Consider the following 18,100-nt stretch of genomic DNA (forward strand, 5'->3'; position numbering starts at 1 on the left):
TGGAAATGTTATGTATATACATATTAAGGGTTTTAAATTACATTTTTCCAAAGTGTATGTTAAAAACTAATAAAATATGTTTTACATGAAATCAAGGTGTCAGTTATGTGATTGTTCAGATAACCATTATGTCAATGGTTCAGATAACTAGCAGGGATAAGAGTTTGGTCACGGCACGTGTTTATTGTCTGAGCTGGGTCATTACAGTAATCTCACAAGTTGGTTATCAATTGTGAGAGCGCATGAATCCCTGTAACCTACTGGCTTTGTAATTGATCGATTCCTCTGTTGTGCCTCTTCATGCAGTGAGTCTTCATATCTCATTAATCACAGCCAGAACAAGGGGCACGTTTGACCTTGCACTGAGGTTGTGGGGACAAATTCTGACCCAAACACCCAGTGATCCATAAATCCCATAAATATGTTAAAATTTTTCCTGCTACTAAGATATTATATACATATTTTCTATTTATGAGGGCAGAAGACAATTAAAAAGATGTTTTACAAAATGTTACAGTATGTTCTTCAGATGAAAATTAACTACATTTAATAACCCATAGCAATGTAGAACAAAGGACTTTTTGAGCTATATTTAATCCTAGTCACAGATTTCTTATTATTTAACTTACAACAGCTTGTCAATAACAAAGACTCTCATTATAGTAGAGCAATACAGATGACCAGATGCCTTAATGAGGCTAAGTAACCCTGACCACAGATCTAGACCATGTAATCAATTAATTAAACCTCCAACCTTAATCTAGTGTCATTGTAGTAATTGTTTTTGTGCTGTTCTAAAGGCAGTCTCAAAATAAAGCATATGTGAAACACAGATTCTTGGCTGGAGAGGTTCTGCTACGTTTGCACAGAATGAGTTCAGAAAGATAATTTAGATTTCAACATAATTCATATTATGCAGTTGGCACAATGAAATGTTTATGTAATCATTGTTTCTATACAACTATTTTAATTATCTTTATCTATATACAATATTCATATTTGATTATTTAATTTGAATAAACAGAATAATATACATATGTATTTGAGTATGTCTATAAAGAAGACATTTAAAAGAAAATATTTATTTATAAGCCAGCTTTGTAAAACATTATTTCTATTACACACTTCATAAACAAAACCAGGCCTAAAGTACTGTATATAAAGTGTCATCGTCAAATGCAATAATATTATATTTAGTCAAAATACTGTTTGAGGCAACTGTATATGTAGTTTATTACGGATAGGCCTGTATGTTATTTTATTAAATGAAAAATGTATAGATACAAAGTTATTATATAAGATGCTAAATGGTGTTACACAAATAGATATTAGACACATACATTCATATTGTGTTCATCTGCTGATGAGGGGATCAGAGACGGGAGGCGTCCCTCTCCTAATCTTCTGAGGGGGTCAGAGTGTATAAAAGACCTGTAACCCCTGCCGCGCTCCCAATGAAAGCAGAGCGTTGACATCCATCCTTCCACAGAAGAAACAGCCAACAGCCTGTCAATCAACGAACCGGTGAGTGCAACCTTCAAATATTTTATTATCCATAAGAAATTAGTTGTTTTGAAATATTCTGTAACAATGTGGCTGAAAATATACAATGTGTCAAAAGGTCATAACACTCTAAAGTATAATGGGTCTTGAGGAGGATTTGACTGAACACCATTCTACGTATTATATGGGTACTTATCGAATAGTATGAAATATTGATTATAGTTAAAATATTATTTGAGACAAAATGAACCATAGATTTGTATAACAGACATACAAGGTTGCCTGGGATAAGTCATTTATACAGTTTATTGACAATTTTGCATAACCACAGAATGCAATATCTGGCCAAACAGAATATTCCAGGGAGCTGTATAATTATTTTTTTACAATATATCTGGAACACTTTTCATTGACCAATTTAAATGAATCATAAATGGTTAATTTTTTTATTAACACTGTTTAATTGGATAGGCCATATGCACTGAAAAATGTGCTTAATATTGTTTAATATTGTGATTCATTAAAGTTTTACTGTGGTAGTATTGTTTTTTTATGTATATATTTATATGTATATGTATATAGTTTACACACGCACACGCACACACACACACACAAATTATCCACTGAAGATTCATCTTTAACATTTATGCATATTTATTTATTGTATAAAATAGATGAAAATATGTAAACCATTGTCCTTTTCAATTTGATGTTAACTGAATTCATTATTGTTACCTCCGTTCCAAGAAAGAAAGAAAGAAAGAAAAAGAAAGAAAGAACAATTGTGCAACAGGCATCATTGCCATTGTCCGTTCCCACTAATGTACCTGAAGGTCATATTTTGACTCTTATCATTTCTGTTCGCTCAGCATGTTTGGTGTAAACCCTGCTCTAATAAGATTAACCCAAGTGCAGATTGCCACCATTGGGATGGGGGACATTTATTAATCCAAGCTCTGGATTACACAAAATGGGTCACCCTACACATCACACTTTCCCTGAGCTCCTTTCTGGGAGTACAGGCCGTGCTAGACATTCAGTTACAGTGGAATATCTATTTGGATTTGCATATTACTCATCAGTAAGAGGATTATGGGTATTGTTTTCTCAGTCTGATGTAGCTGCCATAGGATATTCATTAGCTGTCTTGTTATTGCTGTAACCTTCCTGGCCAAATGTGTAATTTGAAATCTGTGTGTTTTTTGTGTCATAGTCCTCCACAGGACAATTTTCTTTCCAGAATGAAGCCAAAATCTATTTTCTTGAAAATTTGATATGTTATTGGGTGTGAACTATAAACTCACTCCAGTCTTTCTGGCGTATTAACATTAGCTCAACATCACGGGGAGCGAATACAAAGAAAAGCGACCAACAGTGACCAAGAGCCATGAATCTTGAGCTGCCCAAACCGGAGATCAAATCGGCCACCCGTGTCACCGGTGGTCCTGCCACACCACGCAAAGGACCACCCAAGTTCAAGCAGAGGCAGACTCGCCAGTTCAAGAGCAAACCACCAAAGAAGGGTATCCAAGGGTAAGTTAGACAGTAAAATCATTATCATAATGCCTTACACGTCAGTCAAGCTTTATTACACTAAGAATAATTAGTGCATATTACATGACTTCAAAAAATGAAATGTATTTTAAAATAGGTATCTAATTGAATTTAACATCTATTTTTATTTTATTTTATTTGTAATAGTTTCGGAGACGACATCCCTGGCATGGAAGGTTTAGGCACTGGTAAGTTTAATTAGCATTGTTTTGCCTTCATGACAATATCACCTACCATTTATTATTAGTTTGATCATTCAGTGCATCATCAAACATCCCATATGACTTTACGACATCACTGTTATTAATAGGACGTGAATGCTAGCTGGCCTTAAGTTAACCCTTTGATTTGTACATTTACCTACAGACATCACTGTCATCTGCCCCTGGGAGGCCTTCAACCATCTGGAGCTTAACGAGCTGGCTAAGTATGGTATCATCTGAGCCCGTCACCTTCCCATCGTCCTCTGGGTAATTTAGACCCTTTCCTGTCATGTTCTCCAAACCACCTGCCTCCATCCTGGCCATCGGCTCCATGTGGATCATTCCAACTTTTATAACAGCATAAACACCAAAAACAGCAACATTTATAAAAATGGAAAAACCTAAGGAAAATCAACATCATCCAAAGAAAATCTATCTGACTCTCTATCCCTCCGGTTTATTTTCTTTCTTGCAGTATAAGAATTTGTTCTGCTCAAGCTATAGAACAGAAAAGTCTATACGATCCCGTCAGATCACACTCTTTTTGCCTAGAAAAACTGCTTCTGTTCTCTTTGCTCTCTTCTTCTTTTTCTACTCTCCCTCCCTGTTTTCTTTTGGAACACAAAACATAGAGTGAGTAAAAACAAGACACGTGCCCGTGAAATAAAGGGCTTGTCATTTCACGTCCCTCGGTGCCTCCTCTGTCCACCTTCGCCGAGTTCATAAGAAAAGATAGAAATCCTGTATGAATGAATGATGAAACATCTGCTGGCCGACATTAGGTTCCCAAAACTTTATTTCAGCCCATTATTTCCCCATCAAGTAAATGTATTCTGATTTTAATGTTTTAACCTTTTCACTCCCTTGTACTTTATTAAAAAAATTATGTAAAAATGTTTTAATATCATGTTTGCTTTGTGCTTTGCAACCCCTTCATTCAGTGCATTCATATGTTATCACACATAAAGGCACAATTTAGTTTTTCGGTTTCAATAAGTCTCTCAGGTGACTGTTAGGGAACAGTGTTGGGCTGTCATATCTTGTGTTTCTTTCATCTGTAATCGTGTCTTTTTTTTTTTTTTTTGATCACCATCATCTGTCATCCTCATCATCACACTCCTTGTTATCATTGTGCCCCACTTTAGTGTCATTCATCTCTCCATTTGTATATTTCATTGTAAAATAGTATTCATTATAATTTAATCTATTCATTTAAATGTCCTGTATTTTTCATAGGTTTATGAGCTTCTTTCACTTTATTGGCATTGTGTCAATTCATGTGTTTATTTCCCTATGTTTCTGTTTGTTGCATGCTCTATCTTTCACTATTTTGTTTTTGTTCATTCATTCATTTGTTCATCCATTAGTTTAATCACATTCATGATTTTTCATTTAGTAAAAAAGCCCATTTCTTGCAGTCAGATCCTCATCTATCCAAATAATACATCCAAAGTAAATTATATGAAAAGATGTGGTTTGCACAAGCATGAACATATGTAATTTTTTTGCACAGATCCTTCATATGTGTTAGGACAGTGTGTCCTTCTGAATCCTTAAGTTCTTTTGTGTTGTTTAGGCCTGTATTTTGCAGATATAGGGTTTCATACTGAACATGTTTCCATTTTGAGAGCATGTTTGAGGTTGGACAACATCAGTGACAAAAGTGGAGATTTCTCTCTACAGGATAAGATCAAAATAAAGCTTGAAAAAAAGAGAAAGCATAATTTGCCTGTTATTTTTTATGCCTAAATAATATTATTATAGTCAATGAGCTGAGAAATGAAAAAAAAAAAAAACCTGTGTTTTTAATGATAATATAAAATCTTCTAATATAAGGCTACAAGCCAAGATTTTTTTTTTTTTTTTTTTTTTTTTTTTTTTTTTTTTTAGGAAATCAACAACCTGTAAATAAAACATAAACTAGCATGAAATATAGTTTAAGTCAGTGCTGAAACAGTTTATTTGTTCAGAGAGTAGTTTTGATTTCTACTTCTGTTTGTATTTGGTGTTGGTGCCAGTGTAATAAAGTTTGACTATTCAAAATATGTATTATATAAGCAAAATACATTATAGATGTTTTTCTAAAGCTTTAGGATAAATGCTATTTAGTCCACCACCAATAAGCACGCAAATGAAGAAACAACAAAAACAAAAATGAAAACTATTGACAAGTACCTGTAAGTAGTTTCTTATTCATAAAATAAAATAAAATAAAACATGCATATATTTATAAAAATAAACTGACATTTACAGGAACAGAACATTTATTTCTTTGTTTCTGTCCGGTGACGTTAAGCAGGAGCCCCTCATGGTCATAGCCCGGATTCATATAGATGTAGCACCGGCTCTATGAGTTTGGCATCGCTGCATAGTTCGGAGCAGATCATATAAACAGACAGCGATACTAAAACACGTCAACTCTCATTTCAGCGACATCAAGAGGGACGGTTCATCCCATCAACATGGCGGAAAACATAGTAAGTGTCAGTCTGCGTGTGTATATTAATAGTTTGAGTGAAGTCTGTCATCCAGTGATGAGGCAGCAGAATCGTTAGCATAATGCTAATGATCAGACTCAACCAGAATCGTCTAGAAACGCATTGAATGCTAAAAACAAAACATCTATGTTTGTGTTCACTTATTTACCTTATAATTTAAAGGTAAGGTTTATTATTTCTGCTGTGGTTGACTTTAACGTTACTTGGCACAGGTTGATGCATTGACACATCTCGTCTTCATGTCAACTAACGTTACTTATGAAAGTCTAGATGCTGAATTTCATCTTAACAAATAGCTGATGTGTTATGATAGAAGGTGAAATAATTGTTTAGCTTCCGTGCTTCTTATAGTTTTATACTTTGGAAGTTAAATGACATTGAGGAACTTATTAAAGTGCTTTGAATGATGACACATGGTATTTTGCTTTGGTTCTTGTATTAGGGAAAAAGCAGTGAGAGCTTGAGAGTAGCTCTGTATTAATATGGCATGTCATTCAGTGAGATGTTTGGACATGGATTCGTGTGGCATGCTAACCCTCTGCAACAGTTTACTGAGCATCAAATGTCAATACTCTGCTCTCAAAGCACCTGTTTTCTCTTATTCATACTGGCTTGTTTTGATGATCTGTAGTTGAGCTCTCGTCTCGTTTTGACTTGTAACTTTTCAGAATGAGTAATTTTGTGCAAGATCTCTTTGAGAAATGAGCATATGATTGAACAACAACCTGCTGTAGTAACCATAAACTTACTTTCCCTTCCCTTATGTTTATTCATTGACAGATTGTCCGCGTCCAGTCTCCAGATGGAATGAAAAAAATCACCTTAACAAAGCGTGAGACTGCTGCAGCGTTCCTCAAGAAGGTATAAGGAACCGCTATCTGTGATCTTATTTTCTTTCTCATATATTGTACAATTATTTTATTTAAAAACTTTTAATGACAGTAGGGCACACATATGTATATGTGTGTGTGTTGTGTGTATGCTATATACAGTAGTCAACATTTGAAGTGGATCAAAAGCATTGATTAAAACTGTCCTAAGAGAAAAATGCATTTTGGTTTTAGGACAAATTTGATGAAAGGTTTTGATCCACTTCAAAGGTCAACTGTATTTATTAGAAAGGAAGCATTTAATTTTTTTAAAAAGTGACTGTAAAGACATTTATAACTTAGAAATAATTTTAGGGTCAACTGTATTTATTAGAAAGGAAGCATTTAATTTTTTTAAAAAGTGACTGTAAAGACATTTATAACTTAGAAATAATTTTATATTTCAGATAAATTTAGTTATTTTAAACTCTCAATACATAAAAGAATACTGAAAAAGCATGACCGCTTCCATTAGACCAGCACAACTGTTTTCAACAATTGACAATAAGAAGAAATCTTTATTGATTGCCAAATCAGCACATTAGAGTGATTTCTAAAGTTTTTGCTATCATATGAATAAATTGCATTTTAAAATATATTAAAATATAAAACAAAAAATTTAAATTACAATTATATTCCTCAATATTACTGTTTTTCCAGTTTTGGGGCCATTGCATTAACATAGACACTATGTAAGACCGTGTCTTAAGAACTAGTTTCACCAGCTAGCAAAAGACAAGAGTTAATTAGACTTACTTTTCATATGCAAATCAAATCAATTTTTTGTAACTGAATTTAAAAATAGCTCATAAAGAAAAAAAATAGTCTAAACAGTCTATCCAGCCAGCCCCTGATGACCCTTGGTGAACAGAAAAAAAAAAAAACATAAAAAAAAAAGTCTTACCAACCCCAATTTTTTAAACCGTACTAGTAGCATATAATAAATTTCCTCCAAATGGAATATAAGATTAAAGCTAACTGGATTAAAAAAAAGGTTTAGTGCAAGAAGAAAATCATGTAGCAAAAACACAGAATAAGTATTGAATATACTGTCAAATTAATTTGCTCCTTCAGTGTAGTTATGACCGAGTAGGTGTTACTCTTCACTCCAGATAGAATTAATTGTCATGTCTCTGCACTTATGAAGTGGTTACAGTCATAGCCTGTCTGTGAAGAAGCTGAGAATAACATTTACAACAAAAGCACAGCATCAGATCCTATGAGTTATTCGGCTCAGACTCCTGTTTCTGCTGAGTACTGAATGTTGATTTATTAATGAGGCGGCTCTGAAAAGGACACCTATGTCCATACCCTGCAGTGACACTCATTTCTGCTGGGTTGCAAAGCTTGAGGGGTGGTGTGCTTGCAGCAAAGTCAGGAATGTACCAGGGCTTGTGGCCAAAATCCTATTGAAAGTGACCAAAATGCCGCTAATATAAAATGTAGGGCTTTTTAATTTAAATATATATATTTTTTTGTATCTGAAAGTTGCTATTTTTCATACAATTCTATTTCCAGGTCCGACTGAGTTGTATGTATAGTAGAAAAGTAGTACTTGGTAATCAATATTCAGAATAATTAAGTACTTACCTCGTTTCAATCTTTGAACATTATGCCATTTGATAGGGTAAATTGTATTATAATAGAAGTCTTAGATGTTGTTGGTGAAGGTGCTGAAGGCTATTTTTAAATGGGCAGAGGGTTTGTGTTTGCCTGATGTAGACACTGCAGGGACCATTAAAGATTCATTGTCTCAGCAGTCTCTCAGCAGGAGGGTGGAGAGTGAGTCAGTGATCAATTGAGAGCATCTCACAGTTTGATTTTGGGATTAAATAGCAGGAAAGTGAGATGTCGAGGGTTCTAGCTTTGAAAAATGTGTGCTTGTTCATCTTGTGTTCTGTTGCACGGATTAAAAGAAATGCACTGCATTTTAAGGAGGCTTCCATGTTGAGTGATGTTAACAGGGTAGTATGTTACAATTAAGAGTTAAATTTAGGACACAGGGCCCTGAGTGACCAGTAAAAGCTTTTGCTGATTGGATTAGTAAAGATATCGGTCTTCTGCTGGGTTTTCAGTTGCCTAATGGACAGTCATTTGGACATGATGGATCAATTTGTTTCTGAGACTGCACATTTTTAGAGTACTGTTCTCAATCTTGTTACCAGAACCACTTGATAGTGAATTATATCTAGTTTCAATTCAGAACAGCCTGTCAAGTTACGAATGATTTCACTTGGGACAAGTGTCCTATGAAATGAGTCATGAGTGTAGTGTAGGTGTTTTAGATGAAGAATTTAAAGACTGGATTTGCTATGTCAGTGGCATCACATCTTTAAAAGATGCATTGTTTTCCTGTCTACATTCTACTAGTAGAATTTCCACTAGAATCAGTAGCTTTATAATTGATAAATAGATTGCCTATGTCTGTATGTTATCAGTGTTTGAAAATGAGGAGTGTATAATCTTTCTCTTTTTTTTCTTGCACCATCATCTCAAATACTTTGTACTCTCTGTACTCTCATAACTTCATTAGAGTTTGAGCAATCTCTGAAAGGCAAACATTCTTTACAAATTTTGAATGTCTGTATTATTTAACATCTCTGCATTTATCAGCTTGTTAGTGAATGCTCCAAAACAAGGATAAAAGAAATGGACCGTGAATGTCCAGTTGCAGCAGTAATGTTAGATTCATAATTTCCAGGAACAAAATGAAAGAGTCGTCAGTTTCTTGTTTCTGACATCCTTTGCTACTTTCTTGCCAGGTTGCCAAAGAGTTTGGCTTCAGTTCAAATGGTTTCTCCGTTTACCTGAACCGGAACAAGACTGGAGAGATCCTGTCACAGAACAAGACCCTCAGTCTGCTGAAAATCAAGTAAGTGTGCCGTTATGACAGATTGGCTTTACTCAGTTGTGTACATGCATAAACATACCTGAAATGTTTTTCCTCTGTCTTAGGCACGGCGACATGCTCTTTCTTTACCCATCCTCAGCTGGACCCTCCAGTGAGAACATGGACACAGCTCAGCCTCACACCTCTTCTTCCTACCCTTCCTTCCCTTCATCCTCTTCTTCATCATCTTCCTTATCCCGTTCACACTCTGCACCACAGATCCAAGAGGACGAGATTGACCAGTATCTGTCCAAACAAGAGGGAAAAATCTACAGAAACCAAGACCCCCAGCTGTAAGTCTGCCTCACTTTCCGCACTGCATTGGAAACAGTTTTTATTGCATACATTGATAAAACCTTAAGTTATTTTCTTGCCATAGTTTGGAGGTACTGCGTCTTGCAACCTACTGAATAATTCATTGCAATATGAGGACTACAATATGAGTGTTTAAGGCATATTTTTATGTCATTGTTTCTCAGGTGCCGGCACGGTCCCATGGGGAAATGTGTGCACTGCGTACCTTTAGAGGTAAGAACTTGTGATCCTCCCTTGGAACACAAGAAGACTGGTCTGGTTCTCATCCAGTTAACACCCAAGACTTAAAACTTATAACTTAAAGATAATCTAATACAGCTATAAATTAAATTGAAAAAATAAATTTTTAAATTTGTTCCCTCAGTAACTATAATTTTTATTTATACACTATCTGAAAACATGTGAAGTATTTTAAATGAAGTGTTATTTCTAGACCTCCTAGAAGAGTTATAGAACATAATTAAAATCCTAAAAGGTCATGGAAATGTTTTTGTTTATTAATATAATGAATATAATTGCTGCATGGCACAAACATACACAGTTGCCATTTCATCTTTCATTTTCTGTTTTAATAGCCTTTTGATGAAGACTATCTGAACCACCTCGACCCACCGGTCAAGCACATGTCCTTCCACGCCTACATCCGGAAACTCACCGGCGGGGCAGACAAGTTAGCTTTTGAGAGCTCTCTACTCTCACTTCAATAAGATTCGTGAGAATAGTGATTTGATAGAGTTTTCCTGTCTCTCAGGGGGAAGTTTGTGGCGCTTGAGAATATCAGCTGTAAGATTAAATCTGGCTGTGAGGGGCATCCGCCCTGGCCAGAGGGCATCTGTACCAAGTGCCAACCCAGCGCCATCACTCTCAACAGACAGGTACACAGCTCCTCTCAGTCTGTATCATAAACATCTTTACTTTCATCTAACTCTTACATTACATATAGACAAACTGTTCACTAATCAATTTCTTGCTTTAAAAATGAACCCGCTGCTTCTTTGCTTCCTGCTCAGGCAGATAAATGAGCGCTCCATGAGGGGCAGTGTCATAATTCTGTCTGTTTTGATCTGATGAAACTGCAGAAATATCGACATGTGGACAACATCATGTTTGAGAATCACACCATCGCGGACCGTTTCCTCGACTTCTGGAGGAAGACGGGGAACCAGCGGATGGGGTACCTGTATGGACGCTACACCGAGCACAAAGACATCCCTCTCGGCATTCGAGCAGAGGTTGCCGCCATCTATGAACCTCCTCAGGTGAGAGAGACACAATCAGGAGCCCAGCATTTTTTTTTGTTTTTTTTAAATAAAACGATAGCATTAAGTAAGTTTTCATAGGTTTGAATGATAGATTCTCTAAGCTTTTATTCTTTAAGCAATTATATCAGATAAACACAAGAGGGCAGTAAAAGAATAACATTCAGGGCAGCAGTTTTCAAACATTTGTTTCAAGGCCCCTTTTAAGAAGATATTATATTATAAATGATGACAATACTCCCTTTCCAACTTTAAGGAAACTAGGAGTAGCGATATATTAAAATAATGTAATAAAATGAAATGCTTTAATTCTAGAGATTTAGCTTCAGATGAATGAATTGATTTCAAACCAATGATAAAATTTGATCTGGAATACAGTGTTAAGAGTTCACTGACCACGTCTGCCATTAAATCCAAATTACCTCCTAATGATTAATAAAGTTGTATGAATTGCATTGCTGTTGATTCTTACGCATCATGCATGTATAGAACTATTTTATTCTAAAAAGTCAAGTATTGTTTTGCTGATTTGTGTTCTTTTCCTTTCCACCTGTGTGCTTTGACTCAGATTGGAACCCAGAACAGCTTGGAGTTGATTGAAGATCCCAAGGCAGAAGCAGTTGAGGAGATTGCTGCAAAACTAGGCCTGCGGAAGGTGAGACTTTTTCATGCCTCTTAAAAATTAAGAGGATAAGTAAACTGTAGTTCATCAAAGAAATATAAACATATATATATATATATTATTGCAGTGAGAGACTGGATAGTTTTGGTGTAGATCTGTCATACCTAGTGTTGTCATCCATCCCATGAGGCTCTCTGATGGGTTTCTTAGAGTTCCTTTCTCTTCACACATCTATGGCTTCCATATGATACTTTCAAAGTTACTGTGTGGTGCATGACAGAAGTGGCCTGATCAGTCGTGACCTTTGTTACTGCTTGAGCATGTGGAATAGCTTCCAAATGTAGAAAATGTAAAGCTGGTTTTAATGAATAGTATTGGTTGTTTTTTTCAGGTGGGGTGGATTTTCACGGATCTTCTGTCAGAGGACACTAGGATAGGCACAGTCCGCTACACCAGAAACAAGGTCAACTAAGAAAAGAAGATGAGCATTTCATTAACTACACGGTGAGTTCTGATATCATTATTAACCAAGTGGATTTATGTCATCTGTTTAGGATTCATACTTCCTGAGTGCAGAAGAGTGCATCACAGCTGGACACTTCCAGAACCAACATGCCAACGCATGTCGGCTTTCCCCGGACGGCCATTTTGGATCCAAGTTTGTCACGGTAGTAGCAACAGGTATGCAGTTTCCTCCTTCGTGCAAGATTTACTGCTCCTGTTCGGTTTTCCAGTGTGGTGATAAATGAAGGCATTCGGTTGTGTCAAAAGCCTGTGTGGAATTTAGTTTAAGGCCGATAAATCAGTCTCAGTCCATGATCTTTTTGCACAGAATATTTTATTGGTACCCAGGTTTAGTGCTAAAAAAAATATAGTGTCATGGAAAATAGAGCATGGATTTGACTAGCTTTTTGATGCTTTGGCAGGTGGTCCAGATAACCAGGTGCACTTTGAAGGCTATCAAGTGTCCAATCAGTGCATGGCTCTGGTGAGGGATGAATGTCTACTGCCCTGCAGAGATGTGCCTGAACTGGGCTATGCCAAAGAGTCCAGCACAGAGCAATACATCCCTGATGTCTTCTACAAGGTACTGGACTAGAACACACTACTACAGATGATAAAACACGCATCATGTTACTAAAGACATATGCATAGGATGCATGCATGCACATACACTACCATTCAAGCATTTGAGGTTGGTAAGATGCATCTTATGCTCACCAAGTTTGCATTTATTGGATCAAAAATGCAATGAAAACAACATTGATATTGTGAAATTTTGTTATGATGTAAATTTTAAAATGTTATTTATTCCTGTGTCGGGAAATCTGAATTATCAGCATGCATATCAACAGTCTTCAGTGTCACATGATCCATCAGAGTTCATTCTAATTAGATTAATTTTGATTTGGTGCTATAAATGTTGGAAATGCTTGTTATATACATATGTGTATCTACAATGATTAGAAGGTTCAAAAGAACAGCATTAATTTTTTTTTTCTTTACTGTCACTTTTTATCAGTATAATGCCACCTTTATCTGAATAAAAGCATTTGACCCTGAATTTTTAAACCGAAATGTACGTTTTCTAATTTCTGTTCCAGTATGGAATTGTAACCTTGATCATATCACTTGCTTGTTTCTAAACAATTTGAGCTTCTTTTTACTTGAGTGTGTCACATTTCATAAAACAGAAGGAATGAAAGTTAATATTTCTGTTGCTTTGGGCATAAACAGTGTTACAGTGTCTTGTCAGTGTCACTCCTTCCAAAGGAATGCATGGGATTAGAGTCAGTGAGGCATGAAAAAGTTCACACTTTCCTATCTTTTTTTTCACCTCCAGGACAAAGACAAATTCGGCAATGACATCACGTATTTAGCGCGACCACTGCCAGTGGAGTACTTGATCATTGACGTGAGTAGTTGTCATGTTATTATAACTACAGTGCAAAAGTTTGATCAAATCTAGACATTCAGTTCTACACATCTCAGTCAAAAAGCCAATGGTATAGGGAAGTAGTTTTTATACTACTAGATATAGATCTTGTCCTCTTTGATGCAAAGACATAAGTGGATTGCTGGTCTTTAAAGCCCAATAGAGAGCCATGTCCAGTTGATGGTACATGACATAAAACTGGCTGTAAACAATTGAGCTTTAATACTGTCTTTCTCTTTGGTTTATTATTGCTGTTTAACCCTCTGATTTTCAGATCACCACCACTTTCCCAAAGGACCCCGTGTTCACTTTCTCCTCTACTCTTCGCTTCCCCATCGAAAACCGAGAAGCACTGGGAGAGATGCAGGTACACATTTAGGGTTAAAAATCTCTTCAGTCTAAGGGTGTACTCACACTAGGCACGGTTGCCATGAACCGGGCCCGAGTACGATTGTCCCCACTCCCCCACTGGCCTGCACTCACATATAGGGTTTCAGCATTCGTGCCGGAGCATGCTTACGTCATTATGGTGCGACGGTTTCGGGATAAACAGGAAGAGCGGTGCTCTCTGAACACAATGGAGTCCATCGCTCTGTTTTCTTTGTGGATAATTTTGTGTCGTTTGGTCCACAGCCCTCTGGCAGCCTGTTGTTAAACATATGTGGCGCCTTAGTGGTGCGAAAATTTTCACGTAATCGTGCTGCTCGTAAGAGGATGTTTGCAAGGTACCAGCTGAAGTGCAGCAAGGACTTTGCAGTTTTGAGTTTTTATGCGTTTTGCACCTCTGCCTTAGACCAAAGCGACCCTTTCCCTGCCATGTTGGTTTTGGAGCGTCGCAAAACCATGACGCAACGCGTCCTTTTCCGTGCTCCTGCACGGTTAGCGCTCACACTGCATGCGAACCGTGCCCGAGTTCAACTGAACCGTGCTCTGGCCCACGCCCGGGCACGGTTCGGAGCACTCACACTAGTCAAACGAACCGCGCTTTGGTGGTCAAACGCACTCGGCACGGTTCAAACTGGCTAGTGTGAGTACACCCTAAGAAAATATGTTTTAGATCTATATCATATCTGGAGACATCTCACAGCTTTTCTTGTTAAATATGAGCATAAAACTCTTTGCAATTCTGGTTACTGTGATCAAATGTTCAGTTCTTGTGAAATATTTAATTAAAAATGGTTGTGTGTGTGTGTGTGTGTGTGTGTGTGTGTGTGTGTGTGTGTGTGTGTGTGTGTGTGTGTGTGTGTGTGCAGGACTTCCACAGTTTAGCAACATATCTTTCCCAGTGTTTTTCCTCCTCCTCCTTCTTCCTGGACATCGTCTCAGACTTCCATCTGCTTCTCTTTCTTGTCACCAATGAGGTCATGCCCTTACAGGTGAGTTTTTCACTGTGTGTGTGTGTGTGTGTGTGTGTGTATATATATATATATATATATATATATATATATATATATATATATATATATATATATATATATATATATATATATATATATATATATATATATATATATATATATATATATATATATATATATATATATATATATATATATATATATATATATATATATATATATTTATGATGTATTAATTTCATTTTATTTACTTTATCTCCTTTCTTGATGTCTACAGGACAGCATTGCGCTTCTGCTGGATGCAGTGAAGACATCCAATGAGGAGCTGGCTCAAACCTGGAAGAAATCTGAGCAGTGGGCCACAATCGAGCAGCTCTGCAGTGAGTTGTCCTGAACTGTGTTATTTAAGTTTTATTTATATAATGTTAATGTTTTATTGATATTTTGAATTTGCTTTAATTTTTATGTTTCATCAGTTTTCATTTCATTTTTATCATCCTTTTTTAATTTTTGTTTTTTATATACTGTTTATGTTTCATTATTTGTATTAATTCTTGTTTTAGTTTATTTCTCTAGCTAGTAATTTTTAGTGTTTTTCTTCAGTTTTTTAGTATTCCTTCAATAGGTTTTCCAACTAGCAGACCATGTTACTTTTGTTAATTCCAGGCACAGTTGGAGCGCAGCCGTCGGGATCTCTGGATTATGCCATGGGCGGCCCAACTCTCCCCCAGTCCTCTTCAGCTGTGTGGTCCTGCCTCCACTGCACATTCATGAACCAGCCTGGCACTGAGCACTGCGAGATGTGCAGTTTGCCCCGCAGCTAAAACCCCATGAATCCGGGCTGCACCGTGCATCCCACCGGGAACAGCAGTGAGAGTGGGCGTGCTTCCCTGTGTTCCTGCCGTTTTAGTATGCCTAATCCTTAACTCCTCGCCTCCCTCACTGACTGTGTCGCATCTAAATGCCGATGGCAGCCGCGTGCCCGACTATGCGCCTGATCCAACGCTGTGAGCTGCATCACTTTGATGATGCTGATGGCCGAAGATGATGGGTTGTACCCATGTAGCACTCTCTGTGTGAGCCCAGTGCATTCTGGGACTTTTATTTAGACAAGCACTTGGGCGAAGCTCCTTCCACCCTCCTCCTCTCCCTCCGTGGTCCAAACTAACCTTTCAGCTCCATTGGTGAAACATCTGATGTTAAACGTCTTTCCCCAACTGTCACTGAAGATGTGTAAATAATAAACAGAAGGAATAATACAGTTATTTAATTTCAAAAGATTTTATATGTTATAGTAAACATGCAGCAGAAGGAGCTTTGTGGTTTGCAGCACTGATCATGGTTTCTTAGGTCATCAACCGTAGTTTAAAACCCTATCTTCTCCGAACAAGCATGCTTGCTTTTATTTTCTTCCATTTATTTTTCATAACACTTTATTTTGATTGAATTCTCATCAATGCTTGATTAGATTGAAGTCGAATGGTAGCTTTGGCTGCATAGGTTCCTTTTCCTCAAGATTGTAATTGACTGTTGACTTCTGAAAGCTTAAGAAGCTATGCTTTGAATGTGGATTGGTTTACGTTTGCTTTGCAAAAACTGTAGCCACTCAACTTTGGTGCATGTACTCTTTTACGCACCATTTCACTGTCATCACCCTTTCAATGCTAATTTCCTCTTCCGTCCCCATGGCGCTTGTCCAGATTTCAGTTGTGGAGATTTTTTTTCCACCGTTCAGCCCTTGAGGAGCCTGTACCGTTGCACCTTCAAAGGGTTCTGTCAGGGCCGTCTTTGAACACACTTTCTCACTTGCCGGCTCCACATCTGGTGATGATCATGAGAGATTGATTGATTGATTGATTGATTGATTGACTGATAGAGAAGAACAGCGCTACAAATATAAAAGCAAAAGTCTAAACTTATTCAACTTGATTGACATCTTTGCTTTGGACTTTTTTTTTAATCCAGCCTCAGATCTTCTACACTGGTCTGTGTAGTTCAGCAGATAGATTTTACTGGCTGGAAACAGGGTTAAATTGTCTTCTGACAGCCATTTTCACTTGGCCACGAATCAATGTTTTAGAAACCAGCCCAAAGACATCTCTTAAATATGCATTCAGGAGAATTTCAGCCCTCTGAAATGATCTAGATGTTTACATTTTGTGGTATATTTTGTAGTTTCTTCAATTTTCTTAATTCTCATACTCGTAATTTCCAACACTCTTAAAATTTAGTCAATTGGTTCATTTAAATGGGAACACACACATCATCATTATCCAGAGATTGAAATCTGATTTCTGCTTTAAGAGGTTTGAGGTACAGATAGCTGTGTTTAGGCCCCATTGTCAAAAAACACAGGTGCCCTGAGTTGTATGCTTTCAGTTGGTTTTGGGGTTTTAAATACAAGACAAAAGTTCAACAATAAAACCAATTACTTTCAAAGCCGTGGTCTTGTCTTTTTTTATTTCCTGATTGTCTGTTTGTAGATAATGTATTATTTTAGCCTTTAACAGCATCCTTTTGGTTAAAAAATACAAAAGTTTATTCATTTTTATGGTAGAGTAGACCAGATGGGGCCCTGTGCTGCTTGATGTATTGCTTTAGATATACTTCAAGGGCTCTACATACATTTCTTACAAACTGAGCATATGGACTTTTTCAAAGGATGTCACACAAGACAGTTACCATACTTTTTAGCATAAATATGTGTATCCTGAGGGTGAAGATTTGAAGGTATGTTTTTTTTTTTTTTTTTTTTTTTATGTCTAGGTGAATGTTTGTGTATGATTCTGAAAGTAAAAGTTGAAGAAGTTTTACCTCCAGCAATCAGAAGGACCTCATGTGTTTGGCAGATGAGTTGCTGGAATGCTGAGGTTGAGTGAACTTGATCAAACATCTTACCTGAAGCCCTCAGAAGTTCAGTCTGTCTCATCTGGATTCTATCAAGTCCTCTTAATTTAACACTTAATCTCTCCTACCCAACTGAAGTGTGGACCAGTTTTATGGGACAGATGGGTCCTTGATTTATAAAAGCAATTTTTCTTCCAAAAGAAAGAGTGACAAGGTGAGTTAAACTGAAATTTAACTCCTCTTTCA

General features: G+C 36.8%; 2 protein-coding genes across 2 annotated transcripts; both read left to right on the top strand.

The window, feature by feature from the left end:
• The first annotated feature begins 1,381 nt into the window (after positions 1 to 1,381).
• pde6gb (phosphodiesterase 6G, cGMP-specific, rod, gamma, paralog b) lies at positions 1,382 to 4,984 on the top strand. Its single transcript, XM_052570416.1, has 4 exons — positions 1,382 to 1,524; positions 2,836 to 3,036; positions 3,205 to 3,245; positions 3,424 to 4,984. The coding sequence occupies exons 2-4, from the start codon at positions 2,891 to 2,893 to the stop codon at positions 3,498 to 3,500; spliced, it is 264 nt and encodes an 87-aa protein (XP_052426376.1). The 5' UTR covers positions 1,382 to 1,524; positions 2,836 to 2,890; the 3' UTR covers positions 3,501 to 4,984.
• A 585-nt stretch (positions 4,985 to 5,569) lies between these two features.
• On the top strand, positions 5,570 to 17,446 carry nploc4 (NPL4 homolog, ubiquitin recognition factor). The gene is made up of 17 exons (XM_052570393.1): positions 5,570 to 5,737; positions 6,539 to 6,619; positions 9,390 to 9,499; positions 9,583 to 9,810; positions 9,997 to 10,045; positions 10,408 to 10,502; positions 10,584 to 10,707; positions 10,912 to 11,091; positions 11,660 to 11,746; positions 12,105 to 12,176; positions 12,268 to 12,394; positions 12,640 to 12,800; positions 13,557 to 13,628; positions 13,924 to 14,016; positions 14,903 to 15,025; positions 15,285 to 15,387; positions 15,674 to 17,446. Exons 1-17 carry the CDS (start codon positions 5,723 to 5,725, stop codon positions 15,829 to 15,831), a joined length of 1,878 nt encoding a protein of 625 aa, XP_052426353.1. The 5' UTR covers positions 5,570 to 5,722; the 3' UTR covers positions 15,832 to 17,446.
• Positions 17,447 to 18,100: the final 654 nt, after the last annotated feature.

This window comes from Carassius gibelio, chromosome B12 (genome assembly GCF_023724105.1).
Source record: "Carassius gibelio isolate Cgi1373 ecotype wild population from Czech Republic chromosome B12, carGib1.2-hapl.c, whole genome shotgun sequence".
Classification (NCBI taxonomy): Eukaryota; Metazoa; Chordata; class Actinopteri; order Cypriniformes; family Cyprinidae; genus Carassius; species Carassius gibelio.

Coding starts and splice junctions, on each gene's coding strand:
- pde6gb (XM_052570416.1), top strand. CDS start 2,891: ATGAATCTTGAGCTGCCCAAACCGGAGATCAAATCGGCCACCCGTGTC. Junction 3,037..3,204: donor CCAAAGAAGGGTATCCAAGG/GTAAGTTAGACA, acceptor TATTTGTAATAG/TTTCGGAGACGACATCCCTG. Junction 3,246..3,423: donor CATGGAAGGTTTAGGCACTG/GTAAGTTTAATT, acceptor ATTTACCTACAG/ACATCACTGTCATCTGCCCC.
- nploc4 (XM_052570393.1), top strand. Junction 12,801..13,556: donor TCCCTGATGTCTTCTACAAG/GTACTGGACTAG, acceptor TTTCACCTCCAG/GACAAAGACAAATTCGGCAA. Junction 15,026..15,284: donor ATGAGGTCATGCCCTTACAG/GTGAGTTTTTCA, acceptor TGATGTCTACAG/GACAGCATTGCGCTTCTGCT.